Genomic DNA, 12,221 nt, shown 5'->3' with positions numbered 1-12,221 from the left:
ACAGGGATACTTGCTTACATGCCCCCTCAAGATGGACGGGGATTGATGAGTCCAATCTTGTCTTTGAGCAGCTAGAACAGTGAGCGAGGTAAGGATTTTGTCAGCGCATCAGCTAATTGATCTTGTGAAGACACATGAGACACTCTTAGGGTACCCGATTGTACTCTCTGACGAATGAAGTGAAAATCAATAGCAACATGTTTCATCCTTGAGTGGAACACAGGATTTGAGCTCAGCTGGGTAGCACCAATGTTGTCACAATAGATTACTGGAGCATTATTTACTGGAAAATGTAGCTCTGACAGGAGAGAGCAGATCCAGCTGATTTCTGCTGCTGTGTCAGCTACCGCGCGATATTCTGCTTCAGTGGAAGAACGGGCGGTTGTGTGTTGCTTTTTGGACGACCAGGAGATAGGATTCCGACCAAGATAAATTATGTAGGCACTGGTGGAAGATAAGTCGTCCTTGTTCCCCCCCCAGTCTGCATCAGAGAAGGCATGGACTGAAGGTGGTGAATGACGATGTAGTAGCAGACATTCTTGTACAGTGCCCTGCAGATAGCGTAAGACACGTTTCACCATTTGCCAATGAATGTCTGTTGGCTTATGCATGAATTGTGAAAGTTTGTTGACAGCGAAACAGATGTCTGGCCGAGTGAGAGATAGATACTGAAGACTTCCAAGTGTGGCACGATAGGTGGTCGGATCATCCATCGGAACACCCATGTGCAATGTCAAGGTGCAGCCAGGAGGCAGAGGTGTAGAAGTAGGTTTTGCAAGAGCCATATTGTTGCGTTGTAGGAGGTCCATAATATATCTTTTTTGAGAAAGGAGCAAACCACCTGTAGAATGAGTCTGAACCTCAATGCCTAAGAAATGAGTGAGGGAACCCAAGTCTTTTAACGAGAAGCGAGCTGCCAGACTATTGATGAACTGGTTAACATTATGAGCATGATTTCCTGTAACTATGATGTCGTCAACATACACCAACATATAAATAAGACATTAGCCGTGTTTGTAGATGAAGAGTGAAGTATCTGCGAGGGAGTTGGAAAAACCAGAGGCAGTCAGAAACCCCTTTAACTCTTCATACCATGCACGAGGCGCCTGCTTTAGCCCATAGATAGCCTTTCGAAGTTTGCAGACAAAGTCAGCTTTGTCCGGATCAGAAAAACCTGGAGGTTGGGCCATGTAAACATCTTCAGTAAGGGTGCCTTGAAGGAAGGCGTTGTTGATGTCTAGTTGGCGAAGCTACCAACCATTGCTGACAGCAATGCTCAGAACAAGGCGAATTGTTGTTGGTTTTACCACAGGGCTAAAAGTCTCGTGGTAGTCAAGGCCAGGACGTTGATTAAATCCTTTCGCCACGAGTCTGGCTTTGTAGCGAGCCACGGTTCCATCAGTGTGTCTTTTGAGCCTGAAAATCCATTTACAGCCAACCACATTAGAAGCACAAGCAGGAGGGACTAAAGTCCAAGTTCCATTACTTATCAAAGCACTATATTCCTCAACCATGGCAGAGCACCACCTGGGGTCACGAGTGGCTTGGGCAAGGGTGGTTGGTTCTGTGATGTCACGGGTGAGTTGGGTGGTGAATGTGAGTTTTTGGATTGGTTTACGAATGTTGTTTTTGGATCGGGTAGTCATAGAATGACTGGATAGAGTATTAGTTTGTGAGGAGATAGGCAGTGTTTGGGTGGAAGTTTGGGGTTGAGGAATGGCAGTGGACACGGTAGGCAGGGAAGATGTTGTTGATTGGGTTGCAGGTATTGGTGTTGGTGGAATGATAATTGGCGGAGGAAATGTGGCATTGATAGTGCAGATATCAGGCGCAGCCGATGAAGAGTGTGTAGAAGGCGCAGGAGGTGTCGTTTGAACTGAGATTGTCGGTGGAATCCATATGTCTATGGCAGTGGATTTCAATGTAGTGTCTGTAGTATTGAAAGAATTATAAGGAAAAATATGCTCATGAAATGTTACATGCCTAGACACCATAATTTTTGAGGAGGTGGGTTCATAGCACAAATATGCACTTTGCGACAAGGAATAACCGAGGAAAATGCATGGTTTGGACCGGGGTTCTAACTTATGTGCATTGTAAGGACGAAGCCAAGGATAACATAAGCAACCAAAAACTCTAAGTTTTTCATAATGTGGTGAGCGTTGAAAAATAACATCATAAGGTGAATGAGTATTCAACGTTGGAGTGGGCATGCGATTAATTAGATAAACTGCGGTGGCAAAGGCATATGACCAAAAAGAAAGTGGTAATGATGCATGAGTTAAAAGTGTGAGACCGGTTTCCACAATATGTCTATGACGACGCTCAGCAAAACCATTATGTTCAGGAGTGTGTGGGGGTGTTGTTAAATGAGAGATGCCATGTGTAGCAAAGAATTCTTTCAACGCAATGTATTCACCCCCATTGTCAGAGTATATAGTCATAATTTTTGTCTTGAAATAATTTTCCACAAGAGCTTTGAAACGGATGAATGTCGTTTTGACCTCAGATTTTTTTCGTAGTGGATAAAACCATATGTATTTAGTGAAGTGATCCACAAAAATAACATAATATTTAAATGCATCGAGAGAATAGAGAGGAGAGGTCCATACATCAGAAAATATTAATTCAAGAGGATTATGAGACACTAAGCTGGAGATAGAAAACGGTAATTTGTGACTTTTATTACATTGACATGCATTGCAAACAAAATCTTTAGAAATTGAATGTGAATTTAAATGATGCTTTGACAAAATGGTATTTAAAACAGAAAATGCAGGATGGCCTAATCTAAAATGCCAATTGATTGGAGCGAGTTTGACACTTGGAAAAGCATGAGGAGCGACAACACACGGCCATTCGTACACACCTTCATTGGTTTTGCCCTTTGCGCGAATTTCCCCCGTCAATAGATCCTTCACAAGAAAACACCATGGTAAGAACTCAATTGAGACATTATTATCAACACAGAATTGATATATGGAAATTAAATTGCGTTTAATGTCAGGAACACAAAGGATATTATTTAAATGAAATGAGTGAGTGGAGGAGGAAAGTTGATTGGACCCCAGGTGCGTAATTTTTAAACCTTTACCATCCCCTATCAAAACATCATCAGTGCCCGTATATGGTAGATGGTGAGCAAGGTTTTGAAGATCAGATGTGATGTGGTGGGATGCCCCACTGTCCATCATCCACGGAGAGGAAACTGGAGGGGTGCAGGTTGCCATGTTGGCTTGTGGTGGCCACGAAGTGGTGGTTGGATTTGGATTGTTGAGAGGAACAAGTCGGAAGGAAGGACACTTTTTTGCTGTATGACCTTGAATGCCACAGATTTGGCAATAACCAAGGTATGGCCTTGGTGTCGGCCGACTGCTATTATGTGTGGGTGGAGCAAAATGAAACTGATTTGGACCTGTGTGGCGTGAGTGCTGGTTGTTATGTGAACGCCAGTTTCGACCATAACTTGAGTGATTAGGCAGACTACGATTGACATTGGGAAAGGGAGAGCGCTGGTTGCGACTGGCTTGTAAGGCTGTTGGTGGGAAAAAGTTAATAGCTTTGCGAGCTGCATGCAGAGAGGCTTCAAACATCAAGAGCTTTTCATGAAGCTCATCAAAGCTTATGGCATTCTCCCTGGCTTGCACAGCCCTTACCAGTTCTCGGTATTCATCACCAAGTTCATCAAGAATTTTATCTGTCAAGTCTTCATTGTCAATTGGCACACCTAATACTGCAAGTTCATTAGCTTTGGCTTTGACAGATTGTAGAAAATCTGTTATACTGAGACTGCCTTTGGTTAGCAATCTAAATTGCGATTTCACTTGTTTGATTCGTCCTCTGGATGGAGTAGCATATGTGGCAGCAAGAATGCTCCATGCTTCACGAGAAGATTTTGCTCTAGCAATAAATGGGATGATTGTAGGTGTAATGGATCCAATGATAGCATTGAGGATAAGCTGGTCTTGACGTATCCATGTGATATATGCTGGATTCAATTGTTCGGTTGTGATGTTGCTGTTGCTGGTGGTAAGATGTTCTGATGGACATGGCTTGGTACCATCTATGTACCCGTGTAAATCATAGCCAACAAAAAGTGTTTGAAACTGTAGTTTCCATGACAGGTAACTGGAACTGTTTAGTTTGAGAGGAGCTTGTGCTGTGACATTGATAGTCACCAGATTTGTGGTTAAGGAATCACTCATTGTGATTGAAAGCAATGACAGAAAAAGAAGAAAAAAAAATTAATGAGATTGCTCTGATACCATGTAAGATATTGTAGGGTTTGTGTGAAGCACTACGTAGTCAATTAACTACAAGCAGTGTATATATATATATATATATATATATATATATATATATATATATATATATATATATGTTGCAGAGAATCTGCAGTCAGTTACAGCAAGTAGAGTTTAACTCTACTACAATCTTATCAACCTACAACCTTATCCTAATCCTTATCTCTTAGGAATTTAAATTCAAATAGTATATACAGGGATACTTGCTTACAGGATATGCCAGGATACATCAACATTTCTGAAGGCAATGGTAGACCATTATCATTTATAACTGACCCGGAAACACCATTGATGTGTTTTGTTTCTCGTGGTCCTATCTGTGACCTGCCTTAATGGTGGGCATGACCTCAAATTGTCTGCATGGGAGGGAGTTGGATGATACAACTTCCGCAAGATGTTTGAAGGCATCACTATTGTTTGGCTGCCATTTTTTTCTTTTCTTTCTAGACTGGGCAACATGGTCGTTGTTAAAACTGTCTACCAATGATATCTGCTGGCTGGCTGTTCACTTGAGATGCTAATTTTATCAGCATTGTGCAGGGACCATCCGACTTGGAAAAAGCCATTTGCAGCATGGTTTCCATACGCAACGGTAGAGCGCCTATGGTACCAGCTTGAGGAATTGGGTAGAGCGCCTATGGTACCAGCTTGAGGAATTGATTAATTTGGGTCACATGGTTGATCAAAATAGCATGGTTTCCATATTGCGTGGAGCTTTGCAGAACCACCTCAAGCAGGTAATCAATATTTCTTTCTTTCTCTTAAATAAATGATTTACTTATTAGTAGAAAGTCAAGGTAGCAGGAAGCTTTGCAGAACCACCTCAAGCAGGTAATCAATATTTCTTTCTTTCTCTTAAATAAATGATTTACTTATTAGTAGAAAGTCAAGGTAGCAGGAAGGTGTGAAATGGCTGCACCCAAACAAGGACTAAGATGGCAAATAAAACCCTATACGGATAGAGAAGTGCAGGTATATATCAGAGCACTGCCTCGTAAAAAAGAAACTTGTGAATCTTTTGATCATCAACCAACTGAAGAAAGAGAACCAAATTTAGCAGAAACTCCTTACTGTTTAGGAGAAGATTTTGTAACCACTGTTTTGTGTGAACTGAATTGGTTTTCAATCATTTATGTTGTGTCCAGGTGAAGATTGACTCTGAAGATTCATTATCCGCTGCTACCTGTTAAGAAGCTTTTGGAACGGTTGAAGTAATGGTCAATAGAGCATAGGAAACGTAAGGATCTTTGAACAGATTATGAGCTGCATAATCAGTAGTAAAATCATGGCATGTACCGGTAAACCCGAAATTCTGAGCACAATATATTTATCGATTTGCTTGCCCACTGGCTGGATTGTGTTTGGGGAAGAGATGGATGCTTTTATCTGCACATGCATATACATACCACTTGGCTGGCCAGTTCTGTACGTAAGCCGTTGAGAAAATAGAGTTAGATGAGATTTAGTTTGTCAGAGCCTTGACACTTTGTGGGGTATTTTGGGATTTGTCTTTTCCATTATGTTGTGATTTGCAACTCCGATTTTGCTTCTATGTTAAATTGAATTCAATCAGTTATTGGTACATCTAAACTGGAACAGGTTCGTGGATTTTGTTTTTCCTGCCATTTTTCTTTTCTTCATGGTTGAATATATTTTTCTGCTTTTATTCGCGGGGACTGTAAAAATCATGAGGTTCCAAGAAAAAAAAATTGTAAGAATAATTGTAAGTTTACCTTATTGATCTCGATAACTTTTTTTTTGAAAAAATCTGTTATACAAGTTTAATATATTTTCTACTTTTAATGGTAATATATAATCTTTATCAGGGGTGTAATCATAGATTTAGTATCGGGAAGGTATATAATTTTTGGGAGTTTGGGAGAATGTAGCATGTGTGTCCTTTTGTTAGCAAAATAGGAAATCAATTTACTTTCTTCTCGTAAGTGTATATATTACTAAGATTTGTTAGTTGTGGGCGATCATGGAAATTGCAAGCTCCAGTCCGTTTGTCCAATTGGAAAGGAAGATATCCTGAAACGTTAGAACGAGGGGATAAAAAGAAGATTAGGTGCGTGCTTTTTTGGCGTGAGTGGGAAGCATATTCTGTACGCACAAATAATTCTCGCAAAATTAGTGTGTTTTAACACAGACGTGGTGGTGGCAGGGCAGCGGAGGGTCGAGGTGGTGGTCAATTTAATAAAGGGTGACGTTGGTCCCTGTGGTGGTGTGGTGCGTCATCCATTTATGACTGTTTTCCATTGCTCAGGAGGAATTGATGCTCTCTTTCTCTCTACGCACGAAAACGAAAACGAAAACGAAAACAAAAAGGAAAAGGGAAGGGAAAAGGTTAAGTTTGTTCGGTTCGGTTTAGTTTGATAGAAAGAGAAAGGAAGAAGCTTATGTTTCTGAAACAAGCAAGCAGATATTTTTTAATATTTTGTTTTAAGCATACTTTTTGTTTTTGTTTGGTAGTGTGGTGCTTTTCAAATAACTTTTCGTGTTAAAATATATATCAATGATGTTTTTTCATTTTTTAAAAATTATTTTTGATATTAGCACATCAAAACGATCCAAAACATACAAATCATATTAAATTTTAATAAAAAAAATTCAATTATTTTAAAAATACAGGTTAAACCACATTTCCAAACGTTTTCAAAACGCCATCTCAAAAGACAGAGTTTATAAGTGAAACAACACCATATGTGTCTCTCGAAGGGCACAGGTATCACAGCAGTTTTTTTAATAATATTTATATTAAGCAAAAGATCTCTTCCTCTGTTATAAAAAAAAAAAATTCAATATGAAAAGATAAAAAAATCTCAAATACAAGTTTAATATTTTTTTTCTTTTAAAAAGGTAATATATAATCTTTATAAGGGGTGTAATAATAAATTTAGTATCGGGGTTGGCAATTGGAAGGTATATGATTTTTGGGAGTTTGGGAGAATCTAGCATTTGTGTCCTTTTGAACTTCCACATGCAGGTTTGGACATCAAGACTGTATATTCTGTACGCAATGAATTCTCCATTCGCTTGAAGGTTTTCTTTTTTTGGTAATATATACACGCGCACACACTTAGTTGCCCAAAGAATCCGCTTAACTTTGTTGTTTAGGACAAACGGAAGGCCAGTGGCTCTAACTAAGATTTGTTAGTTGTGGGCAATCATGGAAATTGCAAGCTCCAGTCCGTCTGTCCAATTGGAAAGGAAGATATCCTGAAACGTTAGAATGAGGGGATAAAAAGAAGATTAGGTGCGTGCTTTTTTGGCGTGAGTGGGAAGCATATTCTGTACGCACAAATAATTCTTGCAAAATTAGTGTGTTTTAACACAGACGTGGTGGTGGGCAGGGCAGGGGAGGGTCGAGCCGTCGAGGTGGTGGTCAATTTAAGAAAGGGTGGCGTTGGTCCCTGTGGTGGTGGTGCGTGATCCATTTATGACTGTTTTCCATTGCTCGGGAGGAATTGATGCTCTCTTTCTCTCTCTCTCTCTACGCACGAAAACGAAAACAAAAAGAAAAGGAAAGGGAAAGAATTAAAAGGTTAGGTTTGGTTCTGATCGGTTTGGTGGATCAAGGAAGGAAGAGGAAGAAGCTTCTGTTTCTAAAACACGCAAGCAGGCATTTTTTAATATTTTGTTTTAAGCATGGCCCAGGCACTCCTCTATTGTTACTCGCAACTAGTGGCTTCGCTAAACAATCGTTTAACCATTAAGCCTTTGAATTTTCACTATACAACTCTTTCTTCTCTTCTCCTCCCCCCCTAAAAAAAATAAAAATAAACAAGTAACAAGAACAAAAACCAACAACATAGAAAGATCAAGCTGAGATTTTTTTTTACAAAAAAAAATTCCTCAGTTTTGTTCTTGTTCTTGTTTTGTCAGTTTTCTTTCTCTCTTCCAACGATAAAAACAAACAAAGTAGACGAGGTTGTCCGCCACATCTCGGACCGGCGTCCAAAATTGCTCAGATTACCTTTCAACCCAAGGTAAAGTAGCTTATCATTTCCGTGTTTCATCTCTCTTTGAAAAAAAAAGAATTTTTTTTATTTTGTTTTTACTCTCTCTCTCTCTCTCTCTCTGTATCGTTGTTAGCAAAAGAGGAAATCAATTTACTTTCTTCTTTTGATCAAAATAAGAAGAGAAGAAGATTCTTCCGATTCCATTTTCAGCGCAGCTTATTATCATCCCCTGAACAATTCCATGGATGAATTCTTAAATCTAGAAACAATCTAACTCGGCTTAATCCTTTCACCTCTCCTTACATTTGATGGGTTTTTGTTTTGTTTTTTCAAAATTATGAATGAAGATGGCAGAGACAGCGGTGGAGTCGCGAAAAGACAGTGGAAAGTTGGAGCACAATGTTAGGGAAGATAGCGAATATGTTAGGCTTGTTATATCTGACGAACCAAGAGTTGGTGACTTCGACATTTCACAAGTTCAATCCAGAGCGAGGATTAAAGCTTTCATACGGTGGATCAAAGCTTTAATTTGGTGCCTTGTTATTGCCACACTAGTTCTTGTTTTCTTGAAATGGGGCGTTTCATTTCTTTTTGACAAGGTACTTCCTCATTTCTCTCCTCTCCTCTTGTTTTTACCCCTTTGCCTTCCCTGCATTGGTGCTTTCTCTGCACCTTTAATCAACAACTATTGCATAAACCGCATCCTGTTACTTTTTGTTTTTGGGCTGATTTGTTCGAGATGGTTCTTCTTTGGTATCAAATTAGATTCATGAATACAGCATTGTGGTTGATAAGCTTGATCGAGTTTGGCTAACTTAAGGATCAACTTGGTATTTTAGTTTGGTTATGCCAAAGGTTAATCAATTTTGTTGTAGGTTCTCTTGCCAATGATGGAATGGGAAGCAACTGCCTTTGGCCGTCCGGTCCTCTCCCTTGTGCTTACTGCTTCTCTTGCCTTGTTCCCAGTGTTCCTAATTCCTTCCGGTCCTTCTATGTGGTTGGCTGGGATGATCTTTGGATATGGTATTGGTTTCGTGATAATCATGGTTGGAACCACTATTGGGATGGTCCTGCCCTATTTGATCGGGCTAGTTTTCCGTGATCGCATCCATGTAAGGCAAATGATTTTTCACTGATATAACTTGGTGTTTATATTGGATCTTACTTCTGCATCTCCATCTGTGCGAATTATCTCCTGTTGAATGTGTAGCAATGGTTGAAGAGATGGCCCCAGAAAGCTTCTATGATTAGACTTGCTGGGGAGGGAAGCTGGTTCCATCAATTTAAAGTGGTTGCCATCTTTAGGGTTTCACCATTTCCCTACACAATTTTCAACTATGCAATAGTGGTAACAAGTATGAGATTTTGGCCCTACTTATGGGGTTCAGTTTCCGGAATGGTACCAGAAGCTTTTATCTACATATACAGGTCTGTTCCTTGGTTATACTATTTTTGGTCACTATTGGTTCTTATTCCAAATTTCCAATGAAATATACAAGGAAAATAGATATCTGGGAACATTTTTGGCCCATCTCAACCTCATGTTTGTGCTTCGGTGCAGTGGTAGGTTAATAAGGACATTTGCTGATGTGAAGTATGGGAACTATCACTTGACTACTGTGGAAATAATATACAACATCATCTCCTTCATCATTGCAATTGTTACTACTGTTGCCTTTACTATTTATGCGAAACGAGCTCTGAAGGAGCTTGAAAGGGCAGAGGCTACTGAAGAAGTTCCGCCCTCCCACCAAGAAAGTCATGAGATGGGAAAGCTTCCACTTGAAAGACCTAAGCGTGCAGGTTTGTCATCTTTTTCATTATAGCCTGAATACGTAGGAGGAAAATATATGTATCTGTTGAAATTGATATGTTAGATGGCAGTTGTAGGCTAGGTGATCGTTGTAACTTCCTTGTTCATTTTTTTTTTTTTTTTTTTGAGGGGGGTTTATGTTTGTAACTACAAAAATAGAATTCAGAAGGAAAATTACTGGACGTAAAAGGTGAAACTTCTTAGCATATTTTTCCGTGCTTGTTTTCTTTCTTACCATTCAAGAAACAACTTTTTTGTTTATTATCTTCTGAATGATATTGATCTTATATTTTTAGTAAATACAGGGAAATAAACATCTCCTGGGTATGGAATAAGGCAATCATTAGCTTCTCTTCCTCAAATTGTTGAGAATATGAGCTTTAACCTTCTAGAGTCATTCTTCAATGATGCTTGAGCTTTTCACCATGCATTGATGCATACTTGCAAAACTATTAAGAAAGCTTGCCATTCGGTAGCGTGAGAGATTAGATTCAGTTTTCAACTGGCAAATTTATGTGATAATAAAAAGAATAGCAACAATGATCATGAAAGCAACATAGACATTATGTACCGTATGTGATCCAGAGTATAACAAAAAATAGGGTCTCTCAAGCTTTAAGATTGCAATCCTATACTATCGAGAAAATTTTGTTTGATATATTTTGAAATTCAATAATTGTTAAATTGTTTTGTTTAAAGAAGTGCCAAATCGACCTAGCTATTAAAGCTAAATTAAATTAAAATTCTAAAACTTAACTAGGAAAGGAATATGAAAATAACTAAGAAAATAAAGTAAAATCTAAAACATTAATGTGGACTTGTTCCTAACCTGGGGCTAGTGGATCAATCCTATACGGAATGAGGTTTATAGAAAGCTCTAGATTAGTCTGATCCAATAATCAGAACAAAAGTTATACTTGTTTTTTTTTTGTCATAAAGCATGTTTGAAGTGTCTAGATTTTTTTTTTAGCTTGACTTTGGCCATCCGAGATGTATCCACTAAATGTCTCACATATGTTACAAGAAAGAAGAAATAAGGCTGCAAAATCACCTGCATCTGATTGAGGCATTGGTTTTCTTTTATTTACCATAAATGCATTCGGTTCGGTAGGTTGTGGGGGATTTTAGGTGGTATGAAAAGAGCAGCAATGAATGGCAAATTACCTGAAACAAAGTGAAAATAATATTCACAGAAAAGGTGAAGTTATGAACAATGGTTTGGTTGAATGATGAATCTGCTCATATTTAAGGCTTTAGGAGATGTAAGTGGGCGTCCTTTTTTTTCTTTTTACCGAACAACCAAATTTCAAGATGCAGGCGCTTGGGTTGCAGAAGAAAGCTTGCCCCGCACTGTGAGCCGATTCTGTGGCTATATGCTCCGTGATGGTCGTTTGGGCCCCTCGCGGTCCATCCTGAGCTTCCCGACCAAATGCTAACTGCACTTCCTCAACAAACATGCCTGTCCATCTTGAACCTGGTGCCCATCTCCACTCACTCAGATACCATCAGCAAAAGGGAAGAAGATGAGTTTCTGAAACATTTCAATCATTAAAGAGCTCAACGTGAAACTTGGTGTGTACGTTCACCAACCTGGGATACTACAGCATACAAAGGCAAGGTGGGGTAACTGCATAGAACTTGAAAAATCAAACTGCATCCACCAAATAAAGCAATGAGAATGTTCGTTTTCTTGGATAATTAGGGAAGAAACAGAAAAAATAAAATCATAGAAAATTCTCAAATATGTAGTAATCTCCCTTTTGGAATTACTACATAATAAGCCTGGCACAGTGTAGCCCGCTCTTTCCATGATGTAATGATCTAGACGCAACTTTACGACTCCTATTGCGACCTCAGACTTCATGAGAAATTTGTTTTCAGAAAATAACATCTAAAAAACATTATTCTTTGGGACACATTTTAGATAATCTAAAAATAGTAACATGCTTGATTTACAAAAGAGCATATTTTAGTGTTGTACTGCAACACCCTCAATTATGTCTCACAAGCAGTGATACAGTTGTTTCAAAGTAATCCACTGCAATCCTGCGCACTGTATCTATATTTTCTGGAAATATTTATAAGTGCAAACTTGTTGTACAGGAGAGATTGGGGAGAAAAGGATTGACTAACTTTCTTTTA

General features: G+C 39.0%; 1 protein-coding gene and 1 long non-coding RNA gene across 4 annotated transcripts; both read left to right on the top strand.

The window, feature by feature from the left end:
- Window positions 1-4,522: 4,522 nt before the first annotated feature.
- On the top strand, window positions 4,523-6,795 carry LOC18109356 (uncharacterized). Its single transcript, XR_002980917.2, has 2 exons — window positions 4,523-5,041; window positions 5,450-6,795. It is a non-coding gene; the product is annotated as an uncharacterized LOC18109356 (long non-coding RNA).
- A 434-nt stretch (window positions 6,796-7,229) lies between these two features.
- On the top strand, window positions 7,230-12,200 carry LOC18097082 (uncharacterized). 3 transcript variants are annotated; one of them, XM_024598038.2, is made up of 6 exons: window positions 7,230-8,293; window positions 8,614-8,865; window positions 9,142-9,378; window positions 9,477-9,694; window positions 9,828-10,069; window positions 11,391-12,200. In XM_024598038.2, exons 2-6 carry the CDS (start codon window positions 8,614-8,616, stop codon window positions 11,513-11,515), a joined length of 1,074 nt encoding a protein of 357 aa, XP_024453806.1. In that variant the 5' UTR covers window positions 7,230-8,293; the 3' UTR covers window positions 11,516-12,200. The 3 variants fall into 3 exon arrangements, with proteins under 3 accessions (XP_024453806.1, XP_024453807.1, XP_052307393.1); XM_024598039.2 differs by having other exon boundaries at window positions 7,231-8,293; window positions 11,397-12,200; XM_052451433.1 differs by lacking the exon at window positions 11,391-12,200 and adding an exon at window positions 10,385-10,407 and having other exon boundaries at window positions 7,235-8,293.
- Window positions 12,201-12,221: the final 21 nt, after the last annotated feature.

Source organism: Populus trichocarpa, chromosome 3 (assembly GCF_000002775.5).
Source record: "Populus trichocarpa isolate Nisqually-1 chromosome 3, P.trichocarpa_v4.1, whole genome shotgun sequence".
Classification (NCBI taxonomy): Eukaryota; Viridiplantae; Streptophyta; class Magnoliopsida; order Malpighiales; family Salicaceae; genus Populus; species Populus trichocarpa.
Note: the sequence above shows the minus strand (reverse complement) of the source record. Positions and strands in the feature narration are given on the sequence as shown.